This window comes from Ictalurus furcatus, chromosome 14 (genome assembly GCF_023375685.1).
Source record: "Ictalurus furcatus strain D&B chromosome 14, Billie_1.0, whole genome shotgun sequence".
NCBI lineage: Eukaryota > Metazoa > Chordata > Actinopteri > Siluriformes > Ictaluridae > Ictalurus > Ictalurus furcatus.
The window spans coordinates 18,129,151-18,142,442 of record NC_071268.1 but is presented as its reverse complement, the minus strand read 5'-3'; the positions used below and the strand labels follow the sequence as shown (position 1 = coordinate 18,142,442).

The window sequence follows — 13,292 nt, the reverse complement described above, 5'->3', positions numbered from 1 at the left end:
ACTGAAGATGAAGGAACAAACATCATAAGCTTATGATTTTATTTCAACTCTGAATAGTCACCTTGTTTTATGAATATTTGTGAAGATTTTTTTTTGAGAAATGGCTAAAGCTTGACACATGAGTGTATTAAACATGATTTGAGAGGGATGTTTTAAATGCTAAATGAAACTATCCATTGATAATACTGTGCCTTATATTATACCAAGCAGTTTTGTACCTACGTTATACAGCATTACGTTGTATACATACAGATTTGGCAAATATGTCGACATATATCCGTGAAACCTAATATAAGGGCATGTAAGAGCTCTGGCTCAGTGTGAGAGGGCTCTTAAGAGCGCTCACATCCATTCATCGGTTATTGACAGCCTCTCCCTTTCCCAGTGCTGCTGGAGCTCTCTCTAGCGCTGCCAGTGGACAATCAGACCCACACAGCCTCCTGCTTCCACTCGCCTTTTTTTTTTTTTTTTTTTTTTTTTTTTTTTTTTTTTTTTTAACAATTCTTACTTCGGCTGTAAATTTACCCAGCCAGACGAAGCGTCTCAGCTCGAAATCTCATCGCGACGGCTCGTGATATCGCAAGTAGCATTTTTTTTTAGATTGAAAAAAGCCCTCTGAAATACAACATGGAGTCGCCTCCTGATCCGACGAGCGAGCCGGGTAAGAGCGCCTCCGAGGCGGCGAGCGCGGTCAGGGAGAGCCCGCTGAACCTGGACGCTCTGCGGAAAGCCGAGCACCAAGCGCCGGTGCGCAGACACAGCTGCTCCAGCACCAACAGAGGTAAGTGTACTTCAAATACCACCTCTATTTTAGCAGTAGTGCTCATGCAGCAAACTTCAAAGTGAATTCTTTGGCAAGATCAACTTCAGGCGCGGAGATGTGAGTGTTTTCCCCATTTCTTTACTGAATCAAAACAGACAGCGAAATACACAACGATTTACTGATTGTTTAGGGAAAAAGAGTTACTGACAATAGTGTTGTTTATTTGTTGTTGTTGTTCTTCTTCTTGTTCATGACAACACTGGCTTCCAGAGATTATCACACGAATACGTTTTCATTAAAAAAAATGAACTGATGCATGATATGGTTAAAATCCAGATTACAAATAAAACCTAAATGACATCAACCTGATTTACTCCGTTTATTATCTGAACCGAACTTTTAGCGTGCACTTGGACATTTTCACACTTTAACACACCACCAGCTGTACGTCCCGGGATGTGCATGTCCTGCTGTGCTATGAAGGCATGCAGCGGTGTGGATTTTACACATTTAGCTGTCAGTATAGCTCGCGTGCCAGTGCACGCGTTCCCTAGCTCAGTGTCACGCGCAGAACAGCTCGCGCCTGGCGCGCACAGCGACCCTGGAATAACGGACACGTTAAAGCGGGTGGATGTGTAGACATGGGCGCTGATATGAGGATTGCCGACGTGGTCGTAAATAACTGATAGGAATGAGTAAGGTGGTCTGATTAGGAGCAGTCCGTGTTTTACAGTAGAGACAGTAAGGGCTGATTTATTAGCCACGCCCCCCTCGGCTGCCTCCATTCAGCCGAGCTGCTTCAAGTTGAGCGGAAAATGTAGCTCACGTTAACGAAAACGCCAAACCGAACAGCGTCCAGACGAAGCCTTTTTTTTTTTTAGGGGGGTTGGTTTTGGAATTCGGCGTGTGTTGTACCTCACATTCTTTAGTCCACGGTTCACATTGGAAGGGTATATTTGGGCGCTGATATGCGGAAGCAGGAATGTAATCTGGTTATGTAACAAGTTTTGCCATAAACAGAGGAGCGCGCGCGAGAGAGAGAGAAAGAGAGAGAGAGAGGCAGTTCTGCCTTTTATAATCAAACTATGTTTAAGCATTTTTTTTCTTACTACCTTAACAAGTTTTACGAGCACTAAAAGACAGCTTTCACCTCATCCCTTAACTTAACTGCCTGGTTATGTTATGTTAGGTTATGTAATAGCAGACAGCAGCAGGTATCTGACAGTTTTTTCGGCTGGCCCGAGGAAGAAGTGTGGCTATGCTTCACTCCTAACCCGCTGACCTATATTCACCCCGAGACTTTAGTACTAAAGAAACTAAAGTGCATCTGGAAGGCAAAGGCAGAAGGAAAAAAAAGAAAGAAAAAGAAAGAAGAGACCGCCTCAGTTCTGTTATGTAACGTTGTGAATGGGCGATGGAGAGAAACACAGTGTTCACTTACACGGTCCTGACCAGGATTGTTTCAAATATACTCAGATTTATTTCCCCTGACTTGAGTGACAGCTCAGACATGACTGTACACATGTAGGCTACATATGTTTTATGGCAGTTTATACAATAAGAGATAAGGGCAGGAGATGATGTTCATACTATCTTCCTCCCCATTTTCTTTAAAGGTATGATTATATCATGTAGAATGAATAATCAGTGTGTTCCATACAACTTTGATATTCTTGTGTGCTCATTGCTCAGCAGCCCTTAAATTCATTCATTCATTCATTCATTCATTCATCTATCTTCAGTAATCATTTTGTCCTGGGCAGGGTTGCAGTGAATCCGGAGCCTATCCTGGGCACAATGCGAGAATTCAACCTTCATAGGACACCATCACAGGGCATCATGCACACACACTCACACTCATTCACACCCAGGGCAATTTAACATCCTTAACTGAGATGATCTATTTTGTATATGTTATATGCCAGTTGTATTTTATAAATAGTTTGAACAACATTCTCACCCATTTTTACCATTTTGAAAATGCATTCAGCATAAACACAATGTCACATCTAATAATTTTTTATTGCAAACCGATCAGGACAAATGAATAAAAGTTTGATCGTATACAGATTAAAATGTAGTTTTTGATGGCATTTTTCTTACTGGAATTTGCAGGCTTGTTACAGTTTGTGTTTCAAAAATTCTTTCTAAAACCAACATATATTGCTCTTAATAAATTGTGGCAAGAACATGTTTTTATCTCTGTGGTCATATTGTACAATCTTAACATAGTTTCTGACTAGTGAGTTGTGTAGGAAAATGTGGTAGTGATTGGTAATGCATAATTCATCCTTAAATGTAAAAGGCAAGTAAAAGAAGTAAAAGATCATAATATTAATATTTCATGGCTTTTTATATTATGGCTTACTGGAATTGATGTGGTGTGTGGCATGTTTTGGTGTTTCTTATTGGATGATGTATTTTGTATACGGTATGCTACTGGCTCAAAAATAATTTTATTATTAAAAATTATATATTTTTAAAGCTTTGTTATTAAAAAATACAGTAGTAAATAGAGTAGTAAACAGTAGTAAATGAAACAAAGTGAATATTAGGTGTGACAAAAAAAAATAAAAATAAAAATAAAAATAGTAGTCTCCGGTACAATGTGTGCAGTTTTATAAGGAAATGAGCTGTAAGTTTTATTGAGCATCTTGCAGAATCAGTCACAGTTCTTCTGGAGACTTTGACTGTCGCACTTGCTTCTTATTTTTTCAGCCAAACCCAGCAGCCTTCATTGTGTTTTTTTGTCTGACAAGTGGTCTCTTACATAAAATGCACTTTCTTTAATGACATACAAACATTTTTCTGTAACATTTAATTTTGTGCTAGAAAACTAATGTTTGAGAATCTAAAATGCTTTTTGTACTGACTTGATAATATAGAAGTCATAAAATAAAGCTAGAATCTATAGCAAAGTTTGTACTAAAAAAGTGCCTAAGCCTTTTGCACTGTACTCTATATATATATATATATATATATATATATATATATATATATATATATATATATATTAATAAATAACAATCAGACAGTGCACAATAAGTATTGCAGTATACTGTAGGTGCTACTGTAGGAGCACCTGCACTCCTGCTGTATTAAAAGTGTATTTCAGCATTGGCTGTTGTAAGATATCTGATGGTGTAGAGCAGTAGGCTTATGTGTCTGCTAGAGTCATTAATGAAGAGAAAAGGCACCATTATCACAGTGCAGCATCCCTCACCTCTGGAGGAAGACATTTGGAAATAATCAATATTAATGGTGTGATTAATGGCAAAGGAAACTCAGACTGTGTGAGATAGTTGTGGAGCTGTGACTGTGACTTTAATGAAGGTTCTGTTACTTTTCTCACACATTCAGATGTTATTAGCCAGGGTGCGTTGCTTGCTGATTTGAGATGAGCTTTGTAGCACTTATTCTAAAAGCTGACTAAGAAGAATGGGTATAGTTTTGAGATGAACATCAATTTGCATTTTCTGTCCAGGGTGCTCTACTCAGCCTAGTAGCTGTATTGGTAATTGTACTGCAGCCAATTGTGTGTGTGTGTGTGTGTGTGTGTGTGTGTGTGTGTTTTATGGTTGAGACGTCTGCATATGAATTCTTTAGTGTTACTACTTAGTGCTGCACGATTACGGCAGAATGATTGCACTTGGCTTGGTTGTACTGGTAGAGATACTTATAGACACGTATATTTATACATGTCCTACAGTATATGCGGTATAATAAATGATATTTAAATGTTTCAATAGGTTTGCTGTGAATATAAGTCTAGTTCTCTCTGCACTGCAGCTCAGGCTATTCAGTAATATTAGTAATTGGCAGATGTGTCTGCTTATCTGGTGTACAGGATAAATTATGACATCACATTTTAGTGCCAAATTGAAGCTAGTATAACATTTCTACCAGATTCTCTACTAATACAGATGACATTCTATTAGCAGAATGAATGCCCGTTAACTGCGAGTCTCAGAAAACATTTATGACAAATGATATTGACGTTCTCAGTAGGCAGTTCTGTAGGAACACCTGAGATCTGTTAACTCCCGTTGTTGTAACAGATGAAATTGATCATCATGCTCAACAATCCTTAGCTGGAAGCTTGTTTTCTTTAAAAAAACAAACAAACCAACAACACCACCAAAGTACCCATTTGCCCATCGCACTGTTTAGAATTATGAAAGCGTAATTTTGAAAAGATTTTTTGAATGCATAAATTGCAAATGCAAAAACTAAGGCTGCAATTAAATTTTGCATTTGATTTTTTGGGGGCGCACAGTGGCTTAGTGGTTAGAATGTTTGCCTCACACCTCCAGGGTTGGGGGTTTGATTTCCTGCCCTGTGTGTACGGAGTTTGCATGTTCTCCCCGTGCTGTGGGGGTTTCCTCCGGGTACTCCGGTTTGCTCCCCAAAGTGTCCATAGTGTATGAATGGGTGTGTGAATATGGATGTGATTGTGCCCTGCAATGGATTGGCATCCCGTCCAGGTTGTACCCCGAATTGTGCCCGATTCTCCCTTGGATAGGCTCCAGGTTCCCCGTGACCGTGTAGGATAAGCGGTATAGAAAATGGATGGATGGATCTGATTTTTTGACAGTGCTGGTTAGCACTGTCTTGTGTGTGTGTTGATACACCTGTGAGTGCTACTGGACTGGTGGACTGCTCCACTGCTACTGGACTGGTGGACTGACGTTGCAAGGGTGCTATTCAGCAGGGGGAGAGATTGTGTGTTGTGGAGAATAAATTTGGTTGAATGCAAAAAAATATATACAGTCTTAAAAAAAAAGTTTAATTGTATGCCTTCTGCATTTATTCAGTTTCTTGGCAGTGTGAAAATGAGAGAGCCTTTTTTAAAGACCCCCAGTGGGAAGGCCTACCTCTTGCACTGTTAGATGCTTTTATCATGTACTGTATGCCTACAGGGGGTAACATCTTTACTCTTAGCTCCTAGAGTCACAAGAGGACTTCCAATCAGTCATCCAGATGCATATGAAGTCTATCTGGCTTAACAAAAGCTTGTTCTTGTATTTACCCACATTGTGGGGAGCAGTGGCTTATTTTTCCTACAAGTAGCAGCACTGTGGTGTCTGCCATCTGTGAAGGACTAGCCTATAATTACTTATTAGTTGGCATGTCAGACAACAATATTTTGCTTCCTCTTTCTCAGTGTTACTGTGCCATGGTGAAATCTGTCACCTGGTGGTGTGCTGACTGACTCTCCCCAGCAGGGGCAATAGAAAGACAAGCTGTGCCCTCTGATATGACATGAACCCTGTAATCAGCCCAAAAAATGTTATTCTGTACTTTACTATAAACCAGCTTCAATAGCAGAACAAAAACATTCACATTTCCACACATTTTACGAACAAGTGCTATGCTTCATCCTGGCCAAATACCACCATGTAGCTATGTACAATAAAAACAACAGACACCTCTTAATATAGTAGGTTGGTTAACGCGGTTGTTTTTGTTGGCCGGTCAAAGACATCGGGCAGAAAGTAGCCCAACACTTGTGGCCTCCGGTGTCTGGTTGCTTAAAGTGGACTCTCACCACCACAGCCAGTACTATTTAACTCAGCACTCTGGGCAGGAGTATGCATCTTGTGTTGATCCAGTGCTGACAAACGACAAATGGGATGTAATGGCTGAGGCCTCTAAAACAAAGTTTGTGCATTAAAGCCTTCCAAAGTCTGGAGCTGGCATGATGATTAGCGGGTTATCTGATAGCCCTGTTTTGAAAGGTCTGTGACATTCTCAAATACCAGGGATTGGGAATTTCCAGAAGAGACTCCTCGTCGAACCATTGGTGCTGATCTAGGAGCACTTGCTCCTCTTAAAAATTTTTTAAAAAACCCATAAACGTGATGTGAGTTTAACAGAAATGTGTCAGTACTGCCCACAATCAAGGCCATATCCTAGAAAAGATCACACAGGGATGACCAGGCAGATGGCCCCCTGACATAATAACATAATATCTCTGATCTTCAGCAGTCTGAGGTGTTGCGCCCGGCTGTGTGTAGAATATTTGCATAAAGGTTATTGAAGCATCCTGTGCGTACTCTGTAAAAATACACAGGGTAAAGGATTTCCACCAAAGAGGATTCCAATTTTGTGGTATTTTCCTGAGCATAACTTGCATGTATTTGCAGTCTTTCTCTGAGCAACACAAAGAGCTTCATGAACCTCTGGGACAGCCAGTGTGCCAGAGCATGTCAGAAAGCTTCCTAAGCACTTTAGCAAGAAATCAGTATTAGCACACCAAAGTCCATTTGTGTCTATACAGTCTCCTTATGCAAACTTTGAAACTTTGTGTTGCAGATAGGCAACACACATTCATCTTCCATGCAACTACTTTTTCAATGAATAGGCTTTTACACATGTAGACTATCATAAACAGTTAGTTACATCATATCTAATACCATGCTGCAAATTATCACACATGAGCACAAACTTAAATATTTTTTTTTCTTTCTGGCTTATGCATTTGCACATTATTGATGTAGACGTGTCCTCAGACATGTCTACATCGTAATAATAAAATCTCTGACTCTTCAAACCTTGTGCTAACACCCTGAAAATTATGATAATTAATGCTTATTAAGCAGAGGAAGGCTATAAAAAGATATCCAAGTGCTTCCAGCTCACAGTTTCAACTGTCCAAGATGTCATTAAGAAATAGTAGTTAAAGGGATCTGTTGAAGTCAAGGCAAGGTCTGGAGGGCCTAGAAAATCCTAGGCAAAGCATAGGTTTCACTAAGACAGGAGTGGGAGTGTGCCATTCTACTGTGCAACATTGCTTGCACAAATATGATCTACATGGAAGAGTCTTCAGAGGGAAACCTCACCTGCAGCCTCATCACAAAAGTCACTGTCTGAAGTGTATAATCTAGATAAGCCTGATGCATTGTGGAAACAAGTGCTGTGGATTGATGAAGTAAGAAAGGAACTCTATTGGAGGAAAAAAGTAGCAGCATTTGATAAAAAGAACAGGGGTGCAAAAACTTCCAGTTATAAGCATACAGTTATGTTTGAGCTCAACCCTGCAGGGATACTGATTTATATAAAAAAAAATCTTTTTCAAACACAAAAAACACTGGTTTCAAAATTATTTGCCCATCTTACAATTAATATTTTATGGCAGTGATGGCTGAGTGGTTAAGGCTGTGGGCCACTGATAAGATGGTTGAGAGTTCAAGCCCCATGTGCTGTCAAGCTGCCACTGTGCGGCCCTTGAGCAAGGCCTTAAACCCTCTCTGCCCTGAGACAGTTGTATCATGGCTGACTCAACGCTCTGACTCCAGCTTAGGAAAAAGCTGGGATAGGGGAAGAAAATATTTTTCCAGTACTGTACTTGTATATGATAATAAACTCTTTCTTTTTTTAAATTCTTTTTTTGTAAAGCCTCCCCTAGAGAGAATAAAGGCTCTTTCTGTAATGTTGAACAAGTATGGAGACACTGTAGATGGATCTTGGTCCAGTCCTCCATGTAGAATATTTCAAGCTCCTTTATATACTTAGGTTTGTTCATGTGGACTTCCCTCTTCAATTCAGACCAGGATTCAGGATTCAAATCTGGAGACTGAGAATGTCATTGCAGCCCCAGTGATCAAAGATCCACCTCCATATTTTACAGTGAGCTATCAGCTGCTTTTCATTGTATGCAGTCTGCTTTTACCACCAAACATGCTGACGCTGTACCTCACCAAAATGTTTGATTTTAGCCTCATTTGACCACAACATGTGATCCTAAATGTAATTCTAATGATGCTTGGTGATGTTCAGGTGCTCCATTTTGTCAGATGATCTCAGGAAGGGCTTCTTTCTTGCAATGCTGCAAAACAGCTTGTTGTTATAAAAGTGATGATTAGCAGTTGATTTTGATACTTTTGAAACAACCACAGGAATCGACTAACCTCTTCTTTTCTAAAATTGTGATCTTTGGGTTATTTTTTCCCGCCTTCACCATCCTCTGGGTGAGGGAGAGACGGTGTATTCATGGGCATATATACATATATACAGTATTCATATACAGGTAAATCCCCCACTGTTTCAGACATGGGAAACATTTTTATGGCCCTAATTGTGCTCAATAATATTTTTAACTGCTTGTGTATTTTTATATTCATTACCTGATTGGTGCTGGTCAGCAAGTATCTGTCTCTTTGTGCTGAAAGTTCTTAATTTTTTGTGCAATGTGTGCAACCTCATGTCTATACCTCAGGGAAACAGGACATGGTTGCAGGCATCAACCTGGGGAGATCCTAGGGACTGAGAGCGAATTAAATATAATATGCATTTTTCAAGAATGACAATTTGTTTTAATTTAAACTTTCTTAAAGGTGTCAATAAATAGTATCTTGTGTTGTTTGAATGGGAAATGTTTATTTTAAACAATAATTCTTGATTAATTTTTATGAAGGAGATAATAATTCTGGAGGGTGCTGTAAGTTTTCCACTGGGGTTCTTGCTTACGCTGTAAAACCAGATAAGTTCATTTAACTAAAAAAATTTGAGGAAACTAATTACCTCAAAATTTTTAAGTTGATAAATCAATATTTCTTTAAGCCAAGTACACTTAAATTGCAAAGTTTGAGTAAAATTTTTGTTATATTTAAGTGTATTTGGCTTAAATAAACTGATTTATCAACTTAAAAATTTTGAGGTAATTAGTTTCCTCAAATTCTTTGAGTTAAATTAACTATCCGGTTTTACAGTGTAGTAACTATTGAATAAGGACTAGTCCTACTTCAATGTTTGTGATGTGTGAACTTTTGGAAATGAGTTGTGTGCAGCACGGATATACACCACGTAATTGCACATGCAAAGTTCTCTGGCTATTCATAAAAGTAGGTCTGAAGTAGTCTTAGTGTTTGTGCTTTGCCAGCTTTGAGTGTCAAACAGATTCAAAATTTCTCAAATGACTTCAACTTTACCCCAATTAGGCTAAAATCATGGACAGTTTTAAAGTTTAGGGGATGTAAGAAACATGTCCTATATTTCCTATATTATTTATCAAAATATGACTAATGTTATGGTGTCCGGATTAGGCAAAGTTTAGCCTCTTTGAACTAAATTTGAAAGTTGTACCCTGTTGGGACAACTTATTTTGGAGTGCAACCCACCAGTGGTGCAACCGGTGCTGGCAAACAGGCCTTCTGCTAGAGACAGGGACCAAATTTTTGATGTCAGTTCTCCAGTGACTGGGCACCACTCAGATCTGTGTCCCATTTACAGAAGTTCAAATCTGAGTTAGATGGTTTAAATAAGAATAAATGAATGTAGTCCATGCTTTATGGGAGCGCTTTAAAGGCATCTAAATTTACTTTTGCACGCATGCTGTGACCCAGCTATGCCTAAGGCGTAATTGAAGGCATGGCACTGAGTAACCTCATGAGAGTTGATCACTCGGTGGAATTTTCAGTACCTGGCACTGAATGCATACAAGTTGGGAAAGGTAACACGATGGATCAACAGCATGATGATGAATTAAAAGTTTCTTTTCCAGCAGTAACCTGAAGTGTAAAGGCACAGAAATCAAATTCCCCCTGCTCTCAGCCAACAGATTAGCTTTGGGTGTACATTTCCATTTAAAGCGGACTGAAATCGGAGTGCTTCGTTTGTGGGAGTTGTCCAATGAGGGTCACACACACACACACACACACACACACACACTGAAGCTACGACTACTTGCTTAACTTTCCCCAGCGTTGTGTTGTGTGAGCATGTGTAATGGTGTAAAATCTATGGCATTTGTACATCGCTTCCATGGAGTTCCTTAAACGCTGTTATTCTCCTCTGCGACTTTAGAATGAATAGTTTTGGTGAGGCAGAGCTTTTCACCCAGCACTTCTGATGAATGTGTGGTCAGAAAATGAAACGCTAAGTGGAAAGTGTCAATGCCACTTGCTGCTTTAATACACCATGTGGGTGTAGTGGTAGAGCTGCCAGCTGGTTTGAACTGAACTCAGTTGTGCATTGTTTTTCTGGCCAGTTAAAGCTACGATTTTTGGTACGAGTAACTGGTCTTAGAATAGCGTTTAAGCAGTTCTACCCAGAGCTCTACATGGGCTACACAGTCTGTCTGAAAGTTGTTTGTTTTCACTGGCCAGAGGTTGTATGATGTTGTCTGCTTTTCATCTTAACACGCACAATTTTCCTTTAAAAGGTGTGTTCACCCTACTCATGAAAACAAGTATGGAAATGCAGAAGGGACATGAAAATCTGGGCCATTTCCTGGACTTGATTTTATGTTTTCTTTGCCCCTGAAGACTGGTTGCATTTCTTGTTGTGTGTGTGTGTGTGTGCGTGTGCGTGTGTTGCTCTTTCTGTATGGAGATATCATCTCAGTCATGCTGCCTGGTTTATAATTCATGTATATACTCTTGTATCTGTCACGAGTTTATGCTTGCATGATTGGATTACCGTTTTAGCAAAAACAGCAATGAAACAAGCTTCATGTATCTAATTTCCTTCTCGAACATCTTGGAAACAGATGCATTCCATGCATATCATTTCCATTTATTTAGCCAAGTAAGTAATAAAATGATTTGACCTTTATAAACATGTGTTTTAGTGACTTTAGGTGCTTAATTCACCTCTAGTTAAATAGAATTCAGTCTCCTGTACAAATTAAAGTGTGACATATCACAAAGATTGGTAGCTTTGAATTTTAATTAAATAAAAAACTCATTCATCAATGTTTTTTTTTTCATCTAATAAGCTCCTACAATGTCTCCTAAATAATTGCTTCCCTTAGGTTTTAGCACATCAGACATTTAACGACTCTCACACAGGCACCCCTGGTGATCAGCTGGTGATCAGCTGCAATTTTTATTAACTGACTAAAATCTTTAGAGCCCAAACACAAATTTCCCTTCAGATGAAATAACCAAAATACTTAATTAAGATCGGCTGTCCTTCCTCTTGTATTTTTACCAATTACAATGGACTGGCGGACCACAGTGGCGTAACAATACCCATAAGTATTAATCATATCGAATCACACTGGATGGGAATCCATTAATTCATTCTTATTTAAATATTTTGTGGTGTGCTTGTGTTTTGTCCCACGACATTGTATCCTCAGTGACCTTGAGTGTAATTCTGTGAGGCACTGGAAAGAATTTAGTAATTGAATATAATTTGAACATTACTGTAACATAGACATTGGCCCTGTTGTTCATGCTACATGAGAATTCATTAAACACATTCATTACATTTATTCAAATTAGCTATGAGAACTTATTTATGTTTATGGATGGACAAATTGTGTTCATTCATTCATTCATTCATTCATTTTTTTAGTAACCTCTTTATCTTGGTCAGGCTTCTGATGGATCCCGAGGCTATCCTGGGAACACTGGTTACTTGATACAGGAATACACCCTGGATTGGACGCCAGTCTATCACAGAGCACCATGCACACACAGTCACACACTCATTCACTCCTGGGGCAATTTAAAGTAGCCAGTCCACCTACCAGCATGATTTTGGGAGGGAAACTAGTAAACTTGTGGATTGTGTTATTTCTATGATATCCTTATAATTATCGGTTCACTATCTTTGAATAAACAAGATAAAGTTGCTGAATACTATTTGTAAGCAATCTAAAACGGCTGTGATTAAATGGATATTGTTGTCATGCCGTGTTTATGTTGACTGTCACCATTATTGAACGTTAGCAATCACAAAGCCATGTGTAAATAATTCTGGGCCTGGGCTCTCCACTCCCAAAGCTGCATTAAATTTTTTTATGTGCCAAAATGTGACATTGTTTATACTCTGGAGCTAAAGCCTGTAGCTTCAGAATGTCAGAATCCGATTTGTTGGCATTAGCTAGTGTAGCTAATGGGAAAATAACCTTTGTCATTTCACTGACGGCCTATATCTCACTTATGATCTCATTCTGGCAGATGAAAAACAATGATTAAAAAACATATATCATTCAAGCTTTGATACCACACTCTCAGGCCTAATGAGAAAAAGAAAAGCTATTATATCATAATACAAGAAATACAAGACCAGCTGGAAATATTAAAGCCACCTGACGCCTTCTAATGCTACTCATTAATGACTTCAAATTAATTTAATGACTAAAATCATTCCTTACTGCTTCAACGAAGTTGATTAACCAGTACCTCTTCCTTGAGATTTTACTAACCAGAACTGCACTGTCTTTTTTGTTTAATGGCAGTTAATGGCTGAGTATGTGGATGAAGGGCTATGGCATGGAAATGACACTGAGATAGGCTTCTAATCATCTGTGAGAATGTAATTACAGAGTGTGACAGAGAAGAAAAGCCTTTCACCCCAGGCACATCCACATCTCTAGACAAATACTGTGTAGATGATCCTCCTGGTCTATCAGTGTTTGGCCATTACAGTCAATTAAAGTACTGGGGTTTCAGATGCAGTAATTTATATCAGGTTATTAAAAATTATACATGAGACACAATGACACAGCAAGATACATAGTTAAAAAGTTCCTTTTGTGGATCAGTAGATTTTCTGAAAATACTTTCCTTTCTATGAT

General features: G+C 38.9%; 1 protein-coding gene across 1 annotated transcript in view; it reads left to right on the top strand.

The window, feature by feature from the left end:
- The first annotated feature begins 476 nt into the window (after positions 1-476).
- The window catches only part of roraa (RAR-related orphan receptor A, paralog a), a 263,575-nt gene continuing 250,759 nt past the window's right edge, over positions 477-13,292 (top strand). The window contains exon 1 of the mRNA XM_053640773.1: positions 477-781. Coding sequence (XP_053496748.1) covers positions 628-781 — 154 coding nt within the window. The 5' untranslated portion in view covers positions 477-627. The remainder of the gene's footprint in view (positions 782-13,292) is intronic.